General features: G+C 44.5%; 1 protein-coding gene across 2 annotated transcripts in view; it reads right to left on the bottom strand.

Moving 5' to 3' along the window:
* The window catches only part of SYT10 (synaptotagmin 10), a 147669-nt gene that overhangs the window by 78249 nt on the left and 48433 nt on the right, over nt 1-20987 (bottom strand). For both annotated transcript variants that reach the window (XM_068277650.1, XM_068277649.1), the window contains exon 2: nt 10221-10578. In XM_068277650.1, coding sequence (XP_068133751.1) covers nt 10221-10578 — 358 coding nt within the window. The remainder of the gene's footprint in view (nt 1-10220; nt 10579-20987) is intronic.

The raw sequence follows: 20987 nt of genomic DNA, 5'->3' as shown, positions 1-20987 counted from the left end.
CAATGCTGGGTACAATGCATAATGGCAAATGCTTTGTTGCAACGAGTGCCAGTGACTAAGTCTAACAAGTCACATCATATGGTTGGTATCCCGACTCCACCAGCCCCTTTAAAGGGGAACTGAAGTAAGAGGTATACGGAGGCTGCCATATTTATTTCCTTTTAATAAATGCTGGTCTGCCAGGCAACTGATATACCTCTCTCTTCAGTTCCCCTTTAACCTCTTGAGGACCACAGGCTTACACTCCACCTAGTGACCAGGCAATGTTTTTACAATTCCGCACTGCGCATCTTTAACAATTTATTGCGCAGTAATACAACTAAGGGCCTGTACACACTGCTGCGCTTGCGCTGCGTTTTTATAATCGCATTCCATTTTTAAATCGCACAGCCTTCATGAGAATAGAAAAAAAAACGCATTGCACCAGTGTGTACAGGTCTTCACGATTTTCATGATTTTTCAAAAGACCTTGTGATTAAAAACCGCATGCGATTTTAAAAGCGCAGCAGTGTGTACAGGCCCTTAGCACGCCAATTAATTTTACCTCCTTTTCTTTCGAGTAGCAGAGGATTTTTTGGGCGGACTTTGATTACTCCTGCTATTTTTTTTAAAATTAATTTAAATGTTCTTTTTTTGTTGAAAAAAAACCTGTTTCTTTAATAACCCCATAAATTGTCCCTGGCTGCGATCCGTACACTACAGGATGCCGCTGCATACATAGGCATCAGCCTATGTATAGGCAGAAATCATCAGCCGCTTCACGGTCAGGAAGGGGCTAAAGGATACACGGGGTGCCATGTGACATGATAAGATAGACATGTGTATGTACAGTGCCAAGAACACAAATAACTATGCTGTGTTTCTTATTTTCTTTTTTATTTCCTCTGCCTGAAAGAGTCAAAAATCAGGTATGCAAGTAAAAGTTTCTGTCCAGGTCGGACTATAGAGTAACCTTCACTGATAAGGAATTACTGCCATAAACACTTTCCTGGCAGAAAATAGTTTCTGAAAGCAGAAAAGAAATCAAAAGGGTAAAGAGTTCATAGATTTTAGCTCTGGCTACCACTTCAATGAATGTGTCATTGATAGAGATGGCCCGAACCTCCGATTTTCGGTTCGCGAACTGGGTTCGCAAACTTTCGCAAAAGTTCGGTTCACGCGAACTTTCGCGAACTGCAAAAGACTTCAATGGTGAGGCGAACTTTGAAAACTAGAAACACTTATGCTGGCCACAAAAGTGGTGGAAAAGATGTTTCAGGGGGGGGGGGGGGGGGTTCATGGCGGAGTGAGATAAACGCCAAAAGTCCCGGGGAAAAATCTGGATTTGACACACAGCAGCATTTTAAGGACAGAAATCACATTGAATGCTAAATTGCAGGCCTATTTTGCATGTGTATACATCAATCAGGGAGTGTAGTTAGAGTGCTGCTTCACACTGACACACCAAACTCACGGTGTAACGCACCACAAACAGCTGTTTGTGTAGTGACGGCCGTGCTGGACTGGTGCGCACTATGGTGAGATTGCTCTTCCTCAGTAATATCAGGTAATGTCTGACTGCCTTATCAACTTTCGATGGTTCTTTCTCTACCATTGTTAAAGCTTACATCTATTTTTTTAAATACTTGTTCTTCTTGCTGTTCAGTACCTGCAACGAGAATCTGTTATGGAGGGTAAGTCTGCTATTGTGAGTGACCACGGGTAATGGCCGGGGAATCAGGGTTCGATTCTGGTCCAGAGTGGGAGCCTAAGAAACAGCTACCACCACCACACATCAAAGGAAGGCAGCAGGCACACTGAGGGCAAAGGAGCAGGAACGGCTACCACACATCCAAGGAAGGCAGCAGGCATGGCATGCACTTCCCGAGGTAGTGACCAAAAATAACAATAAAGGAGGACTTTCGAGGCCCTGCTGTATATGACACTGATCGACTTTACTACCTGTAACGAGAATCTGTTATGGAGGGCAAGTCTGCCATCCATTCAAGTGAAAGGTATGCACTGACTGCCAGGTATAATACAATGTGCAGTCACACAGGTGCAGTTAACAGGTATGCACGGAGTGATATATCACACTGCGTGCACTCACGTAGGTGGGTGGGTGCACTGAAGTGAACAACAGGTAGTAGTAGGTATATGCAGTGATGGGTATTACAATGTGCACCTGTTACACACAGACAGGTACCGGACAGGCACAGTGACACTGCGTGCACTCACGTAGGTGGGTGGGTGCACAGTGAACAACAGGTAGGTATATGCAGTGGGTATTACAATGTGCACCTGTCACACACACACAGGTAGTAGTCACTGAATGTGCTGGGCCTGGAAGTGGCACACACAGTAGGAATTAGCAAGACTGTCTATGCAACACAAGTGTCAGTGGGACACACAGAAAAAAAAAATAGATCACAAGAACAAGATTAGCTCTCAAAAGAGCTGTTGTGGGGTGCTATTTTAGCAATAAGAATCAGCAAGGAGAAAGCTAAGAAGCCTACAAGAGCCTAACCAAGCTTTCCCTATGAGAGTCTGCAGCAGCTGTCCCTTCACTAATTACTGCAGGCACACGAGTGAGTCCACTGCCTGACGCTGCCTGCCTTGGGGGGGGGGGGGGCTCCAGGAGGGAGTGTAGCCTGATTGGCTACAATGTGCCTGCTGACTGTGATGTGGAGGGTCAAAGTTGACCCTCATAATGCACTATGGGGGTGAACCGAACTTCCGGAAAAGTTCACGGTTCTCTGCGATCGCGAACCCCGGAAGTTCACCAGAAACCGTTCGCCGGCGGACCGTTCGGGCCATCTCTAGTCATTGAGTAGAGACAATGGAACAGTTAAGATGCACATACATGTATGGGCAGATCAACCAAGAGATAAATCTCTGTCTGATTGAATCTGATAGGAGAGAGATCTGTTGCCTGCCCATACACCACAGGCTGATACCCAATAAATTTCATGCTGAATAATTATCAAATAATAATCAAATAGGGTGGTTGATTTGCCACCAAGTCGCTAGATTTATGAGTACCTTTAAAGCTTAGAAAGTAACTTTAAATAAAAAAATACAACTGTGGGATATCTAACAATGTAATTTTTAGGAGAAGGAGGACAGATTCAATTGTTTATCTAATCAGTTTATTTTCACCTCGTGTTTCCTTTAAGACACACCTCTAGTTAGTAACCTAACACACCCCTTTATCACACATACCTTTAAGAACTCCTGAGCTACTTTTAATCACTTCTACTACATTGGAAAATAAGCTATGCTTCTGAATATATATAGGCCTAGTGCACACCAGAGCGGTTCGGCTGCGTTTTGAGATCCGCTTGCGGCTGCGGATACGCTTGGGTAATGTATTTCAATGGGCTGGTGCACACCACAGCGGGAGGCGTTTTGCTGAAACGCATACTCCCGGGGTGAGGCATTTTCTGGATTGCGGATGCGTTTCTGCCTCTATGTTTAGTATAGGAAAAACACAAACCGCTCTGAAAAATGCCTGTTCAGAGCGGTTTTGCCGGTGTTTTTGTTACAGAAGCTGTTCAGTAACAGCTTTACTGTAACAATATATGAAATCTTCTACACAAAAACCGCTACACAAAACCGCAAAACGCTAGCTGAAACTCTATAGAAAAAGAAGAAAAAGCGTTTCAAAATCTGCTGGCATTTTGCGGATCTGCTCGCAGTTCTTGGGGTGCACCAGGCCTTAGAGTCACATAAATACACTTTTAGAAGACATACATTTACACAGAGGATAGGGAATGCTCTGGCTCCGATAGACCCTTTCCGCTCCACTCCAGAGCTGGCTCCCCTTTTAGCAGTCTCTGTTAACCACTTGAGGACCACAGTGTTAAACCCCCTAAAGAACAGGCCATTTTTCATTAAATTGGCCACTGCAGCTTTAAGGCCAAGCTGCAGGGCCACTCGACACAGCACACAAGTGATCCCCCCCCCTTTTCTCCCCACCAACAGAGCTCTCTGTTGGTGGGGTCTGATCGCCAATCCCCGTGATCAGCTGTCATAGGCTTCAGCCTATGACAGCCGATCACCTCTGTGCCTCAGGAGAGGACAGTCGTGTTACAATAGATCGCTGCGCTGTACACGTTCTAACGGTCTCCCAAGCGGCAATCGCTCTGCCCACCAAGCAGGAGAAGTGTGCGCACCCTGCGCGCAATCCCTGAAAAACAGAGCCCCAGGACTTTACGCCGATCGGCGTTAGGCGGTCCTGGGGCTGCCGCCGAGGCCACGCCCATAAAAATGTATGATATAATGAATTGGTTGTGTAATACGGATAACTAGAATTTTAGTAGCAAAGAAAATATTCTAATATTGTTATTTTCAGTTATATAGTGTTTTTTATAACATTGCATCATTCTCTAATATTTGCAGTTTAGACACTACTCAGCTAAGCTTTCTAAATGGGTTCAAAAGTTCAATAGCCTGCTCTGGAAAATCTTCCCTACAGAGGGAAAAAAAGATAGTCTTTTAAAGCTTATTATCTCAAGTGTATAGCAGAGTTCTCTGAGACTTTGAAAGTAGTGGAGCTCAATGGCTAATTTGCATAGATAACTGGAGTTTCTTAGCTCTTCCTTTACTGGAAACAATATTAGACTTGTGTCTCTGCTGCTAATGTTTTTTTTCTTAGCTGTACTACACATACAAATCATTAGATCATAATTTTTTTTTTTCGCTTCAGTGTCTCTTTAAATACTGCTGTCTGCCGCTGCAGAAGGTTTTGGAAGTCTTTGGGAGCCCGAGTGCTTCTGAAGAAAAATCACTCTGTACTGAGCATGCGTGAGCGCACGCTCTCTCTCGCTCGCTTACGCATGCCCAACGGAAAAGCTATGTAGGGCCCAGAGCCTTCCCTCTCCTTAGGTAAGTATATGGGGTTTTTTTAACCTCTAGCCGACTGCGTCATGCCGATGGGCATGGCCGCCACAGCAGCCCCAGGACCATCTAACGCCGATCCTGGGGGCATGTTTTGCAGGAGATTGCGCGCCAATGCGCACGCATTTCCGCTTGGATGACGGAGCTCCGCTCCGCCATCAGTCTCCCAGCGGTGATTGCCGCTAGGAGACTGTTAGAGACTGTTTACATAGTTCAGCGCTGCGATCTAAGGCAGCTCTAGAGGCACAGAGATCACTGTGAATGGCTGCTGGGGAGAGGGAGGGTGGAAAATAAAAAAAGAAAGAATAAAATAGTAAAATTTATTTAAAAAAAAACAGATAAATATTTACAAAAAAAAACAAAAAACTTCCTAGGAGCGATCACAGCCCACCAACAGAAAGCTTTCTGCTGGTGAGCAGAAAAGGGAGGGAATCACTTGTGTGCTGAGATGGATGGCCCTGCAGCGAGCCCTTAAAGCTGCCGTGGCCTATTTTGTAAAAAATGGCCTGGTCACTAGGGGAGTTTAAGCCCGTGGTCCTTAAGTGGTTAACTCGCTTCAGATTTACTTTATAAGAGTGACAAATAAAGAGGAAAGAAAAACTAATTACAGTACTGTATTTTCAAAAGAACTGACCCCTCCAAAAAATGGGCAGTTGGAGCTACATATGTTAGAAGTACAATTCCTGACTTACATCACAGGTGAATCCGCCGTGCGTGCGGTGCTGCTGTTTCCTACGTGCAAAGTTTCTAAAGTGTTCTGAAGGATCCTATGGGAGACCTGCCATGACTTGTGCAACATTCACGCTCGCTCCTTCTCTGCCGGCCTCTGAGTCATCTTTTATTATGCTGAATCTCAGCTCTTTGTGACATCTCCTAATTCCTTTATTTTGACTCGTCTGTGATGACGACAATGCTATTAATGACGGCTGGTGAGACTGACAAGTGCTTCTTCTTATAAAATCATGGAGAGGCATTCTTGCTGACACAAACGCAGCAGAGATGCACCACATTCCTATTAACAATAGAATGATACCGCCACATCACTGGTTACATACAAAGCGGCCTGAAATAGAATATTGTATCAGATACGGGGAAAATGTGGCTGCGCATGCAATTAAAGTGACACAACCTGATTTAATAAGACATCTCCGGTGATCTCCGAGTATCTCCAGAGGTTATAGCATAAGTTACCCAACAAACATAGACTGGAATAAAGGGATATGACACTTGTGTTGATTTAAAGTGGACCTGAACTCTTGCACAGGACAGAAGGAAAACAGAGAGAAATGCACCCTGTGTGTATTTAGAGAGTTTAGCCTGTCTAATTTCCCCTCATTTGACGAGTCACAACTGTAATTTGATCTCTCATCCTCTCTCATCCTCAACAGAGCAGCTAATTTGTAAACACAGGATGTTAATTATATGTCTGCTTCCATGAAAGCAGGAAGTAGACACACTGCACCATAGAATTATTGAAGAATGTCACTATATGTCACTATATTGTAACATTGACATTTGACAAACTAGGACTAAACTAAGTAAACAGGGAGAGTTGTTTTTTCCCTCACACATAATGACCTGCTATTTTGGTATATCGCAGGCTATAGTGGCACAAATGACATTAATGTTAATGGCAACTCATGGAAGTCCTCTGCTGCATATCCAGGCACACACCCTCTGCTGCACGCACGCACGCACGCACACACAGACCCCCCCCCACACACACACACACACAAACAGACCCCCCCACACACACAAACATACCCCCCCCCCACACACACACACACAAACAGACCCCCCCCACATGCACAAACAAACAGACCCCCCCCCCCACACACACACACACACACACCACACACACACACACACACACACAGACCCCCCCCCCCCCACACACACACACGCACCCACCACACACACACACACACACACACAAACAGACCCCCCCCCACACACACACACACAAACAGACCCCCCCCCCCGCACACACGCACACACACACACACACACACAAACAGACCCCCCCCACACACACACAGACACCCACCACACACACACACACACACACACACACACACACACACACACAAACAGACCCCCCCCCCCACACACACAAACAGACCCCCCCCCAACACACACACACAAACAGACCCCCCCCACACACACACAAACAGACCCCCCACACACACACACACACAAACAGACCCCCCCCACATGCACACACAAACAGACCCCCCCCCCCCACACACACACACACACACCCACCACACACACACACACACACACACAAACAGACCCCCCCCCCCACACACACACGCACACACACACACACACACACAAACAGACCCCCCCCACACACACGCACACACACACACACACACACAAACAGACCCCCCCCCCACATGCACACACAAACAGACCCCCCCCCCCCACACACACACACACACCACACACACATGCACACACAAACAGACCCCCCCACACACACACACACACCACACACACATACACACACACACACGCACACACAAACAGACCCTCCCCCCCACACACACACACACACACACACAAACAGGACCCTGCAGGTTGAATCAATAAAGCAATGCTGAATAGACTGGGAAGCAATAGGCACGTTCGACGTTACCATACCAATGCGTCTTTGGCATGGCTCCATGGCTCATGAGCATTGTGGCTGTCCAGAGCTTGCCTGATTGCACCTGCAGGGTCCTCTCTCTCTGTCTTTGTGTGAGGATGTGCAGCAGAGCGCTTCCTGAACCCGTTGGCCGCAGTTGCTAAGTTACTCTTGCCAGTAGAGCCAAGGATATACCAAAAATAAGAGGTATGCCGTATTATATAATAATAATAATATTTTAAAAAGGGCTTTTTGCCCTGGGGACTCAATGTGCTGTAACCCTGCGTTATGCAGTCTCAAAGGCTCGGGAAAAGAGGTGGGTTTTTAGCCTTTTCTTAAAGCTTCCCGGAGATGGGGCCTGAGCACCAAATGTTTTTAAGGGGATCCTGGGAATAACCAGATTCATCTGATTGGCAGAGCAGAGGGTGCATGGAGGGACATATAGTTCCAACAGATCCGCTATATATTTGGTCCTATGTGATGTAGAGCCTTGAATATCAGCAGGCAGATCTTAAAATGTGCCACTTCGAATGTTCAACTGTGTTGTTATGGTATTAAAGAACAACTAGCCATACTATGGCCTCAATTCACTAAGCTTAACTCCTGTCTTTAATAACTCATCTGGGCTGTTTTACAGTTATCACAATTATATCACCATGGTGATAACTGTAAAACAGCTCAGAAGGGTTATTAAAGACAGGAGTTAAGCTTAGTGAACTGAGGCCTATGCCAGGGAATAAAAACACATATTTAAGTAGGCACTTTCTTGCTCTACTTGTATAACACATGTATTGCCCTGTACACTTTTTGATTTCAGGGTATTTTATATAGGGAAATGGACAGAATTCTGTCCATGGCAGGGGCCATCTTGGGTCCCACAGGCTTCGGCGCCCCCTCTCGCCCCGCATCCACCCCTCGCATCTCCTCTCCTCCCCGCACTATTACTCAGCGAAGCGGGGAGAAATAAAAGCAGTGCGCACAGACTCACCTCCATATGGTTCCACACGCTGGAGTTTCTGTCTCTACACTCTGCAGTACCACCGGCGGTAGTGCAGAGTGTATAGACAGGAACTCCAGCATATGGAACCATATGGAGGTGAGTCTGTGCGCACTGCTTTTATTTCTCCCTGCTTCGCTGAGTAATAGTGCGGGGAGGAGAGGAGATGCGAAGGGGGGGATGCGGGGCGAGGGGAGATGCGGGGCGAGGGGGGATGCGGCAGAGAGGGGCACTCAACAGGAGGGAAGCCGAGATCAGTGACGGAGGACAGCTTCTGGCCCCCCTCTCTGCGCCCTAGCACTTGCAAGGGACTAAAGAACAGGTGGCCAATCAGAGAAGAACAGAGGTGATGGACAGAGGCTTCAGCCAATCAGGCTGAATTAGCATGCATTACAACTTCTCTTTTGCGGCCAGCGTACGAGAAAAGAGCCTGGGGACTAATAATCTATTGGAAAAAAAAAGGTAATTGATTTTAAACTTCTGAATTGCCTTGTTAGCATCTTTTTTACTTACTTAGCAGTTTGTAATAGAGAACTGATTATGGATTTTATGCCTGACAGTTACTTTGATTGACACTATTGTTGTTATATGTGAAACATTTTCAATAAAAATTATTCTTTAAAAAAAAAAATGTATTCTACATTTTACTGGCAACATGTGAAGTGTTTGCAGTACTGGGGAGATGTGTGAGCATTGGCTAGGAGTCTGGTTGCTGTATTCTGTACTAGTTGTAAGGGGCACAGAACCTTATCCAGGATTCTGATGAACAGGGCATTGCAGTAGTCCAGGTGGGAGGATACAAATGCATGAACTAGGGCAGGTAGGTCTTCAGCTGGGATAAGGTGTTTGATTCTTGCTATATTTCTCAGATGGGAAAATGAAGCCTTGACAACAGCCAATACCTGCTGTTTTATGCTACGTACACACATGCGACAACGATCGTTCGTTGTTAACGACGAACGATCTTTTAATTGACGAAAGAACGACCGAAGTAAAGTTAGTTCTAAAAAGTGTGTAACGATCACATCGTTAGAACGAACGTTACACCATGTAAAAGCACTTAATGCGCATGCGCATAAAATTGTAAAATTCCATGGAGAAAAAGTGAAATGCGCATGTCCAGCCTGGTACGAACGATCGTTTACAACGATGTACTACTTTTGCAAACGATCGTCGTTGGGAAAAATCCGCCGAGACAGAACTTTCTTTTGTAGCGATTTGGCTCGTTCGTCGTTAGACTTAATAGTCGGTGGTTCGTTTTTTGTAACGATCGTCGTTGGTAAAGATCGGGGAACGATCGTTACAAACGACTATAGTCGCATGTGTGTACGCACCTTTAGTGTTAGCTTTCCATCCAGGATCACCCCAAGGTGTCGCACAGTCACAGTGTGTGCGTGGGAAAAAAAACCAACTCTGTATTTACTTAGTTTAGTCCTTGTCCCTCAAATGGCAATGTTAGAATTCATAGACATTCTTCTATAATTTTATGATGCACTGTTAGTTTTTTTTTTTTTTAAATTAAATCGCAATATTTATTATAGCATTTTATGCTAAAAAAAATCAGCTAATTTTTTTTCTTTTTTGTGACTTTTTAAAACATGTAAACTCCTCAGGGATGGGGACTGATGTGAACAGGTAAATTTTTTCAGTACATTACTAGGTAATATAAACACCCACAGACACAAAGGAAGAACTTAATAAATGAGTTCTTACCGTGAAGATGATGTTGGTTCTGTGATCTGCCGCTGCATTCGCGCATGTTTCATTAAATGTTCCTTCAGGGCATTTTGCACCTCAGCAGGAATATCAGGGGAAGTGTGGCTGATTTTCATGGCCGCCTCTTGCACCTTAACTGAATGTTTTCCATTCTGTTTAATCTCTTGCTTCTCGTTGGTTTCTACCACCTCCGGGGGGGCACTGGGGATGCAGGGAGGGGCGACCTGAGTGGTACAGGTGAGAGGCTTGGTACGCCAACATGGCCAGCATAACTTCCAGAAGACAAACAGGGAGACGACCAAGAGGGCCAAGCCACAGAAACTCACCACGACAGCGAGGAGGCTGACCGATATATCTGTAATAGAAAGTAACAATATGATGTGCAATTATGTAACGTAAGCAATATCTGTTATATGAGTAATTATTGCACTCCATAAAAATTACTACTATATTATTATTATTATTTAGTATTTATATAGCGCCGACATATTACGCAGCGCTGTACAGTGTATATATATATTGTCTTGTCACTAACTGTCCCTCAAAGGAGCTCACAATCTAATTCCTTCCATTGCCATATGTCTATACTATGTAGTGTAAGTACTGTAGTCTAGGGCCAATTTTTAGTGGGAGCCAATTAACTTATCTGTATGTTTTTGGAATGTGGGAGGAAACCGGAGTGCCAGGAGGAAACCCACGCAGACACGGAGAGAACATACAAACTCTTTGCAGATAGTGCCCTGGCAGGGATTCAAACCAGGGACCCAGCGCTGCAAGGCGAGAGAGCTAACCACTACGCCACCGTGCTGCCCCACTATACTATACTATACTATACTACTAATATTAGGTCCTAATATTAATAGATATATGACTTAGGCTATGTTCACAGTGTTGCGTTTCAGTTTGGTGGACGCGTTGCGGTATAATGGCTTGTGGCTAGTAATGTACACTATGAGTAGCTACGGGTATGTAGCTACTCATAATCAAAATTTAAAGTAGACAGAGCAGCCCGCAGCAGAGGGGGGTTAACTTACCCATGCCGCCGCCTTAGCCGATGCGCTCCACTCACATTCCATATCTCGTTCCACGTCACTCCTATGCTTTCCTTCTCTGGGTTGAAAGAGAAAGCATAGCAGTAACATGAAACGTGAGTGGGGCGCATCGGCTAAGGTGGCCACATCGGTAAGTTAGGGCCTGTTTCCACTACATGCGGTGCGATGCCGCTGAAATCAATGCACAGTAATGGAACAGTTTCCATTGCGTGCTGGTTAAGCAGAGCGGTGCAGAGCATGCGGCCGCATCCGCATCCCATCTCCTCCCATGGGCAGCGGAAGTGACACGAATGGGAGCGGAAGTGATTCATAGCCTCACCGCATCCCTTCAGATCACGGGCCCTTAGTTTCCTCTCTTCCGATTTTGATTATGAGTAGCTATGTACTCGTACCTACTCATAGTGCACATCACTACGGCCTAGTGCACACCAAAAACCGCTAGCAGATCCGCAAAATGCTAGCAGATTTTGAAATGCTTTTTCTTCTTTTTCTGTAGCGTTTCAGCTAGCATTTTGCGGTTTTGTGAAGCGTTTTTGGTGTAGTAGATTTCATGTATTGTTACAGTAAAGCTGTTACTGAACAGCTACTGTAAACAAAAAACGCCTCGCAAACCGCTCTGAAGTCCGTTTTTCAGAGCGGTTTGCGTTTTTCCTATACTTAACATTGAGGCAGAAACGCATCCACAATCCAAAATCTGCAGCAGCCCGGGAGTATGCGTTTCTGCAAAACGCCTCCCGCTCTGGTGTGCACCAGCCCATTGAAATACATTACCCTAGCGGATCCGCACCCGCAAGCGGATCGCAAACCGCAGCTGAACCGCTCTGGTGTGCACTAGGCCTACTTGCGGCACCGTAGTGCACTGCATGTAGTGTGTTAACAGAAAACATGCGCATTTACAGTACAGTGAAGCATACTTTTCATTGACTGTATGCATTACAGAATGCAAGACAATGCACAGACAATTTGCAGCGCTGCTTACCTGCTGCTTTCCTGCTGTGACACAGGCAAGGCAACGACCACTGTGAACCTAGCCGCCTAAAGAATTAATCTGCAAATAGTTCCCTTGTATAAAGAGGAACTTTTCTCAATATAACTCAGTCGGATTGAGAGAGGGCTTGCTATTCTTTTTTAACTAAGAAAAAAAGTTTATTGGTTTAAAGAGACACTGAAGCGAAAAAAAAATATATGATATAATGAATTGGTTGTGTAGTACGAATAATTACTAGAACATTAGGAGCAAAGAAAAGAGTCTCATATTTTTATTTTCAGTCATATAGTTTTTTTTTATAACATTACATCATTCTCTAATATTTGCAGTTTACACACTACACTCGGCATTCCAAATGATTTTACAGAGCAGGCTAGTGAACATTTGAACTATTCTCTGCAGGAAAAAAAACAATACAGTGCCAGACACTTGAGATAATAAGCTGCAGAAGAGAGAGCTCTCTGAGACTTTGAAAGTCATGGAGCTCAATGGCTCATTTGCATACATAACAACTGGAGTTACTTAACTCTTCCAGTACTGGAAACAATATTAGACTTATGTCTCTGCTCCTAATGTTTTATTTCTTAGCTGTACTACACACACAATCATTATATCATATTTTTTGTTGTTGCTTCTGTGTCTCTTTAAGTAAACAGAATTTGTCAGTTACAAAGAGCATATATAAAAAAATTACATCATTAACAGGAACAGATTTAAGACTGTACATAACAATGATCAAACAAGGATCTAAAACCTTATGGAAGAGGGCTTGCCATTTAATCCCCATCCCCCCGATCTCCTCTGATCAGCTGGAGACTGCAAACAGGGGAGCCAGTGCAGGAACAACGGCACGAGGAGAGGAATGGGGAGGCCCTATAGAATCCAGAGCCTTCCCCCGCCTTCGGTAAGTACTGTATCTGTTTTTTTATTTTTTTTTATTTTGCCTTCCGACTCCAGAAGTGAGATGCCATATTTATTACCCGCTAAACAGTACCAGTTGCCTGGCAGTCCTGTTGAACTCTTTGGCTGCAGTTGTGTCTGAATCACACACCTGACACAAGCATGCAACTAATCCTGTCAGACTTCAGCCAGAGCACTTGATCAGCATGCTTGTTTAGCGTCTTCAGCTACAAGTTTTATGCTGGGAATACACCATGATTTTTTTTTTTTGGGGGGGGGGGGGGGACAAATAGATGATTCAATAGATAATTGCAGACAGGTCCAAGGTGTTTTTTGATAGTTTTCTTGATCGATTTCTCATAGAAGTGGATAGAAATCAATCAGAAAAACGATCGGAAAATCGTTCAGGAAAACAATTGGAGAATCGATTGGACAGTAAATCTGCTGAAAAATCTCATCATGTACTCCCGAGGCAGAGGATTAGCTGGGCAGACAGGCAACTTGCATTACGTAAAAGGAAACAAATATGTCAGCCTCCATATCTCTCTCACTTTAGGTATGCTTTAATGCCCAACTCTGTACAAAACATAGATTTTAGGATTAAAGTGTGAAAAAGGTAAGAACCACTGCCAGTTCCGTTGGGTAATGTAATGCGTCATCACATGTGAATGTAATGCCCATATAAGCTGTATGGGTTTGTTCACATCTTTGTGTTGGAATGGATTATGCTATCTAAATGTGTTGTTTACAGGGTGTTTCTACTGTATATAATATGTGAAAATGTGTGAATAGCAACTGACCATGCTATAAAATAACTTGCATTTGTGGGTGTTACAGCATTAGGCTGTAGTGAAAAGTACATTTTGGGGAGACGCCCTCTCACTTCCCATGCCCTAATGACAGCAAACAGGAAGTAGCTGAAATTGACCCCATCTTTACTATATCCAACACCAGTGTATAAGGGTCTGACACTGAGGGGGGTATTGGTTGCTCTAGTTCAGTACAGTGTTGCCAACTCATCCCTTGAAATACAGACGTTTTCGAATTATACATGTTTTGTGGCTAGTTAGATGCAGTTTAGGCACTGATTATGAGCGAGAAGCTCCAGAACCCGTATAACTTAGATGTGTCAGTATTTAAAGGGATGAGTTGGCAACCCTAGTTAAGTGCTGTCCAACTTTGTGGACGTGGAGTGGCAAGCTTCCAAGAGTCTTAGTCCGGAAAGGGCAGAGCAGCAACATCCTGACTTTGGAAGGTGGGGGGGGAGTCGAGTAGAGAGAAAGAAGTGGGCATTTTAAGAAATAGTGTTTGTGTGTGTGTGGGGGGGAGGAAACGGACTGGCCACAGCAAGAGCTCTCGAGAGTCAAATGTGCTATTTGGACCGCCATGTTCTATCCGGAGCCTAGACATAGCACTTACTAGGCACCTCCCATAGCTTAAACTGATACTGTACTTAAGTGAAAAAAAAGTGACGAGATATACAATTAAATCTATACTCCTACTCAGAAAAATGACGTTTAGATCTCCCTCAGTTATATGTTATGCTGGGAATACACCATGAGTTTTTTTCGGCAGCTGGCTCGATAGATAATTTCCGACAGGTTCGATCTGATTTTGATCATTATTTTGATCAATTTTCTCATAGAAGTAAATGTAAATCGATCAGAAAAACAATAGAACATTGATCAGAAAGTAAATTCCCCCCAAAACTCATTGTGTTTCAAAGAGTCACCCACACCCGCTACTGCTGCAGACTTAGGCACTTTATTATTGACCTGAGGAAGCGGGTTAATACCCGTGAAACACGTTGTCTTATTTTTTGTGCATCATTAAAATTATTTCAACCCATATGGTTTGTTCATTGATGGAGGTAAGATTTACTTCTATACTCTGAGTTAAAGTTAACTACCTGGTGACCGCCTAACGCCGATGGGCGTCAAGTCCTGGGGCTGGAGTTTCCCAGGGAATGGCCGCGCGCATTCGCGATCATACCCTGCCACTTCACGGAACGGAGTTCCATGATTAGCCTGCTAGCTGCCGATAGTGGCTAGCAGGCTGTTTGTAAACAAAAGGGGAAAGAAATCCCCTTTGTTTACATCCGTACATCGCTGCCGCCCCCGGTAGCGCTGTACAAGATCGGTGATCCCCGGCCTCTGATTGGCCGGGGAGCACCACCCCCTCATCGGCTGATGCCTGTGAGAGGTGGAACAGGACGGATCACCGTCCTGTTGCAATTCCGAGCACCGAGAGGAGGAAGGAAGGGGAGGCTGAAAAAACAAAACAAAAACAAAACACTGCCACAGCGATCGGACCCCTCTGGCGGCATGTCCCCTTAGGGACAAAAAAAGGAGGTGAGTCTGATCGTTGGGCTCCATAGCTGGGCTGTGCAGGAGGCTAAAAAGCCTGGACAGCCCAGCTTAGCAATAAACAGCCTGGTCGTTAGGGGGGTTAACACTGCGGTCGTCAAGTGGTTAAAGTTATATTCTGGGAGCCTCCTGGGTATATTTTAGAGCAGAGCGGAAGTTCTGAGTTCAGGTCAGCTTTAAGAAGATTTCTGAAGATCTGCCATACCCATTGACATTTGGTTTTGTGCTTTGGGATGGGGCGGGATTTGCTTTTCCATTGGAAGGTACTCATCCATGCTCACAGGCATAGGGGGCATCACATACTGAGTTTACAACACATAAATAAATAAACAAATACATAAAAATACATTCTGGGGTCGCTCGCTGCTGTATGTGTATCATCTTCAAAGCTACTTTTCATGAAATCAGATGATATGTACATTTGGCTGCATTAGATAACTCTCAAGGTAGTTTAGCAAGATTAAAGGTCTGATTAATTGTTGGCATTTAAAAAAAAAAATCAGACCACTCTAGTTGAAAGGCGATTATGCCTGTACAAAGCTTTTTCAAAATTGCTCCCTAGCAGAAATGCATTAAGATGAAATGGGGTCCTAGGCAAGATAGCAGTTCTTGCTCACCGCTGATGGTCACCTAGCTTTTTTTAGTGAGATTTGGTGGGGGCTAGAATCCACCAGGCCCCTAGACACTCTCCAGGCCCTAGGCAACTGGATGATCCAGCTCTGCCCCCTAGTGTTCATATTTAAAGGAATTTATTCATGTCTCCCCCACCCTTCCTTATAGTGAGCTGAAACTCTGACATACCATTCAATAAAAAGTGTATTCCTACTTTTATTAGCCAAACAGTTATTATATTTGCTTTTGTGCACAAGTAATATTGTCTGTTTACAAATTGCAAGTTCCCAAAGTACAGTGTATCAGCCCTGAAAGCTGCCATTGCATTGTATTCAAGCTGCTTTCTCTTATATATTAAAATAGTTATCTCATCTAAACTGGGTGACTTGAAGCAGAGAGCTCGTTTTCAGTTATTAACCACACTGTAGCAACTGAGGAATGAAAACAAAAGATACTAAAGATGTAAGGGCTCAATTCCATATGCACACTTTTAGTTGCTCTTATGGAAATGCGATCACAGGGACATCAGAGAGTGCATAGACTGCACTGTCTGCTGTTTCCATACATACTGTCAGAATTCGCTCTGCTGGCCTTGATTCCCTGGACATTTTGTTGGTTTCTTATGCAGGTTGCATAGTTCAGTCCAGGGAAAAGAGGCCTTTTTGTCAGTTTGCAAGGCTGACTGATTTGCATTCACTTATCTTGCAATCTGCTTGTCTGTCTCCTTTGAAGGTTTTCAGTATAAATGTCACTTCCTCCCAGAATTCCTTGGTCGTCATAGTTCCTGTTTAGGGAGACTAACTTTAGAGCCTCAGCATCTTTGTTGCTAATATTCTAGTGTAGTTAATGCTTGGGGAGAGCACCTTGCACTCCTATTAGTACAGTCAGGTTGTGTATAATTTGTACTGCCTATATTTTTACTGCCTAGTCTTGTCTTGTCCTTGCGATTGTACTATCGCCAGCGGTGGCTGATGGTAAATCGTTCTGTCTTGTTCCTAGATCGCATTCGCCCTAGCGTTAGAGGCAGTGGATCTCCCTTGTCTGAGTTTTGGAGTATATCCTTGGCAGCGGTTGCTACTGGTTACTCCTTCAGTCTGTCTTGTCTGGAACGAACGCTTGCTGTTGTCTGGTGTTAGGCAACCGATTAGCAAGCGTTCCTGCTATCTGTTTGTCTTTCTTCTCCGTGTTCATTTGCTAGTTAGGGCTGGTGCGTTTTGTCACTGTTGCGCTTAACGTGCGGTGACCGCGTTTAGTTAATTCATTTGTTATTTTCCTTTGCATTCAGATAGTAGTTATTTGCTGTGTCTTCCTTTATTCTATTCATGCTTTGTCTTTGCTCAGTCTTGTGTTGCTGATAGCAATTGCCTCTCTTGCGATTAGCTTTCTCATTCTGTTCTGTTGTGATATGTCTACCGTCGCTGGGTGGCGACTAGATTGGTAAACATTCATATGATCTGTCTCTGTTCTTGCTTTCTTCTGAGTTGCTACTTTGTTTATATTTCCCAGCGTTGCTTAATTGTGCAATTTCAATCTGGCATCTGTGGCTATACTAGGCATGGACAAACTCGGCCCTCCAGCTGTTACGGAACTACAAGTCCAACAATGCATTTGCCTTTATGAGTCATGACTGTGGCTGTCAGACTCCTGCAATGCATTGTGGGACTTGTAGTTCCTTAACAGCTGGAGGGCCAAGTTTGCCCATGCCTGGGCTATACAGAGGACTTATTCCTCTGTACTCCACAGCTCCATCTGCTGGTTGGAATTCTCCTCTACAAATGTATACTGGGTACTCTGCTTCTTTGATTGTGGGGATTTCCATCTGCTTCAGCGCACTTGCTGTGCGCTGACGGTGGAAAGCGACTCCAGATCATTACACATACTCTGCAATTCACCACTGAATCGCAGCACACGCTTGCCTGCATCTTGTGGCGATCGCATTAGCAATCCCAATCTTTATAATGAATGGGAGAAATCCACTTGAGCAGGCACCGTCGCAGTATAAATAAGCTCTTTATTGATCACATGGGTTTAAAAAGGCAGTTAACAACGACAGACCGCTGTTTCGAGCTTAGAGCTCTTTATCAAGTTGTCAAAAACTGCAATACACATAAAATTCCACCTCCCACACAATATATAGCCAGTACCCACCAATCAGAGTGCAGCATTTGAAGGCAACCAGTCAGATCGTGCCACTTCATAGGAGGACCTGATGGGGAACTGCAGAAAGCAAAGTTAACCCCACCTCCCAGATTGAAATCCAACAATAGCAGATAAAATATTACTTAATAAACTCAAAAAAGTTAGAAGAGCAACAAGTAAGCTTACCCATCTGTGTTCATAAAGTGCAGCGCTGCAGCCTTCATAGAAAAAAAGACCTTCAATACAATGCATAGTTAGGTATGCATGACGTAGCGGACATATGTCCGCCTCTGTCATGCGTATGGGAGCCGCCGCATAGGGAAGCAGCTGATTGGTCGGCGCACAGCAGCGGTGATGTCAGAGGACCCCTGGCGCTGCTCCTATAGGCTCAGGCGCTGGCTGACTGATGATTGGTCGGCGCTTTAGAGCAAGTTCAGTATAGATGTTTTCCTATTTGTCGGCATGTTATGAGTCTTGGAGCTGATTGGTCGGCATACGTGGTGTTTAGCAACTGTGTATTGAAGGTCTTTTTTTCTATGAAGGCTGCAGCGCTGCACTTTATGAACACAGATGGGTAAGCTTACTTGTTGCTCTTCTAACTTTTTTGAGTTTATTAAGTAATATTTTATCTGCTATTGTTGGATTTCAATCTGGGAGGTGGGGTTAACTTTGCTTTATGCAGTTCCCCATCAGGTCCTCCTATGAAGTGGAACGATCTGACTGGTTGCCTTCAAATGCTGCACTCTGATTGGTGGGTACTGGCTATATATTGTGTGGGAGGTGGAATTTTATGTGTATTGCAGTTTTTGACAACTTGATAAAGAGCTCTAAGCTCGAAACAGCGGTCTGTCGTTGTTAACTGCCTTTTTAAACCCATGTGATCAATAAAGAGCTTATTTATACTGCGACGGTGCCTGCTCAAGTGGATTTCTACAATTTACAGTCCCAGTGGTGTGGAGAACTGAGAGCTGAGGCACGTCCTTGAACCTTCCAGTTGATGGGTGCTGCTCTATCAATCTGCACTGTTTATAATGAATGGGATCACAAGCACCGACCCTAGGGGAATCGCACTAATGGAAACGAGACCTTATCTCCTCTTCACTTTGGACCCTAAGCTGAAGGGGCTTTCCATGGCAGGACACATGGCTGTGTTTAACAGTTTGAAAGCTGTTCTTCTAAAAAAAAAATTGTGCTAGTAGTTTTAACGCTGTAAGAAATCTTTTAGAGCAAAGAAGAAATGCTGAGTTTCAGACCACTTTAATGTTTATGAAGCCAAGGCTGGGAATGTCTCTGAGCAGCAGCAATATAAGCTATGCAGACAAATATGATTAATATTTCTTGTGACATTCTGATACATCGGCGTAATTGGGGGTGTATTCTCCGGCAGCCAGTTACATTTCTCTCCACACGTTTGCCATTTATGGGAACCCAGGGCCAGTTTGTTGCTCTACACACAAGTTTCCCCAGCAGTGGCTGCAAGAGGCGTCTGCCGGGTCCCTCTCCTCATTATTGCCCGCTTTCCCTCCGGATTATGCCGCTGACCTTTTCCACTGTCATCAAAAGATCTAATTAGGCGGTTTATGGCGTTCTGGAGGAGACATCACATTTCCATGTATCAAACAATTGCTCAACAGCAAGAAAGATAAAATGAGAAAAAAGATTCTTTAATGGATCAGTCAGTAAGCGATGTAAAAATGTTTAGAATGTTCATGATGAGTGGATGTGAGTTCTGTCTGTGGCATACGAATAAAATAATAAAGATGGAGCGGCAGACAAGCAGCGCGGGAGGAGGGGGGAGGGGAGGACAGAGAGAGGGAGATAGAGGAGATGGGGAGAGAGAGATGAGTGACAGTAAAAAAGGGGTTAACAGAGTTAGAAAAATGATGAGAAGAGAGGGGGGCGAGTAGAAAATGAGAGAGGGGGGGGGGGGGGAGAGGATGAGGTAACGGGACAAGAAAAGAAAGAAAGAAATTAGAAAGGGGAAAGAGAGTCATACAGAGACAGGACAACAAAGGGTGATTTGCATATTCAGCAGTGATGCATTGTGGGACACCTCATATGCTCACTCCAATCTGAAAAATCTCAAATACCTTCTGTTTTAAGAAGGCCAGCTTTTGTTTTGCATAATATTTTTAAGAGAGCTTTTTGGTCCTTTGTAGTCCCTTACATACTCCTAGGAGTTCTGGTTCACCATGAGCTTGCTGGGTAATCTGTAACACAGAGACAGGGAAAGACAGACTGGTAGACACAAAACAGAGGGCTAGAGCAATGGTGGGCAAACATGCTAAGGTGGTATTGTACAATAGCGAGCGCATGCATTAAGTGCAATTTGATTTTAGTGTCACCTCCTAAATAGCAGGTTATTGAAGGGATTACGCATACTCTGCTATTTTGAGTTTGCTGTGAGGTTTGTCGCATTAGCTAGGCCTGTGTTCTTGTTCCTTTGCTGTGAAAGCACCCCAAACAGCCCTTTTAAGGGCTAGTACATCGGTCTCCTGTGTTTTTTGTGTGTGAGACACTCCACAGCCCACTGTTACCCAGAGCTGTGCATGTGTGATTTCTGCTCTTTAGGGACTAAAACCCGACTTTGCGTCAACTCCATAATATTTGGTGGGACTTTTGGTATGGATCCCCCTCTGGCATGCCACAGTCCAGGTGTTAGACCTCTTGAAACAAAGTTTTCATCACTTTTGTGGCCAGAAACAGC

Source organism: Hyperolius riggenbachi, chromosome 3 (genome assembly GCF_040937935.1).
Source record: "Hyperolius riggenbachi isolate aHypRig1 chromosome 3, aHypRig1.pri, whole genome shotgun sequence".
Classification (NCBI taxonomy): domain Eukaryota; kingdom Metazoa; phylum Chordata; class Amphibia; order Anura; family Hyperoliidae; genus Hyperolius; species Hyperolius riggenbachi.
Note: the sequence above shows the minus strand (reverse complement) of the source record. Positions and strands in the feature narration are given on the sequence as shown.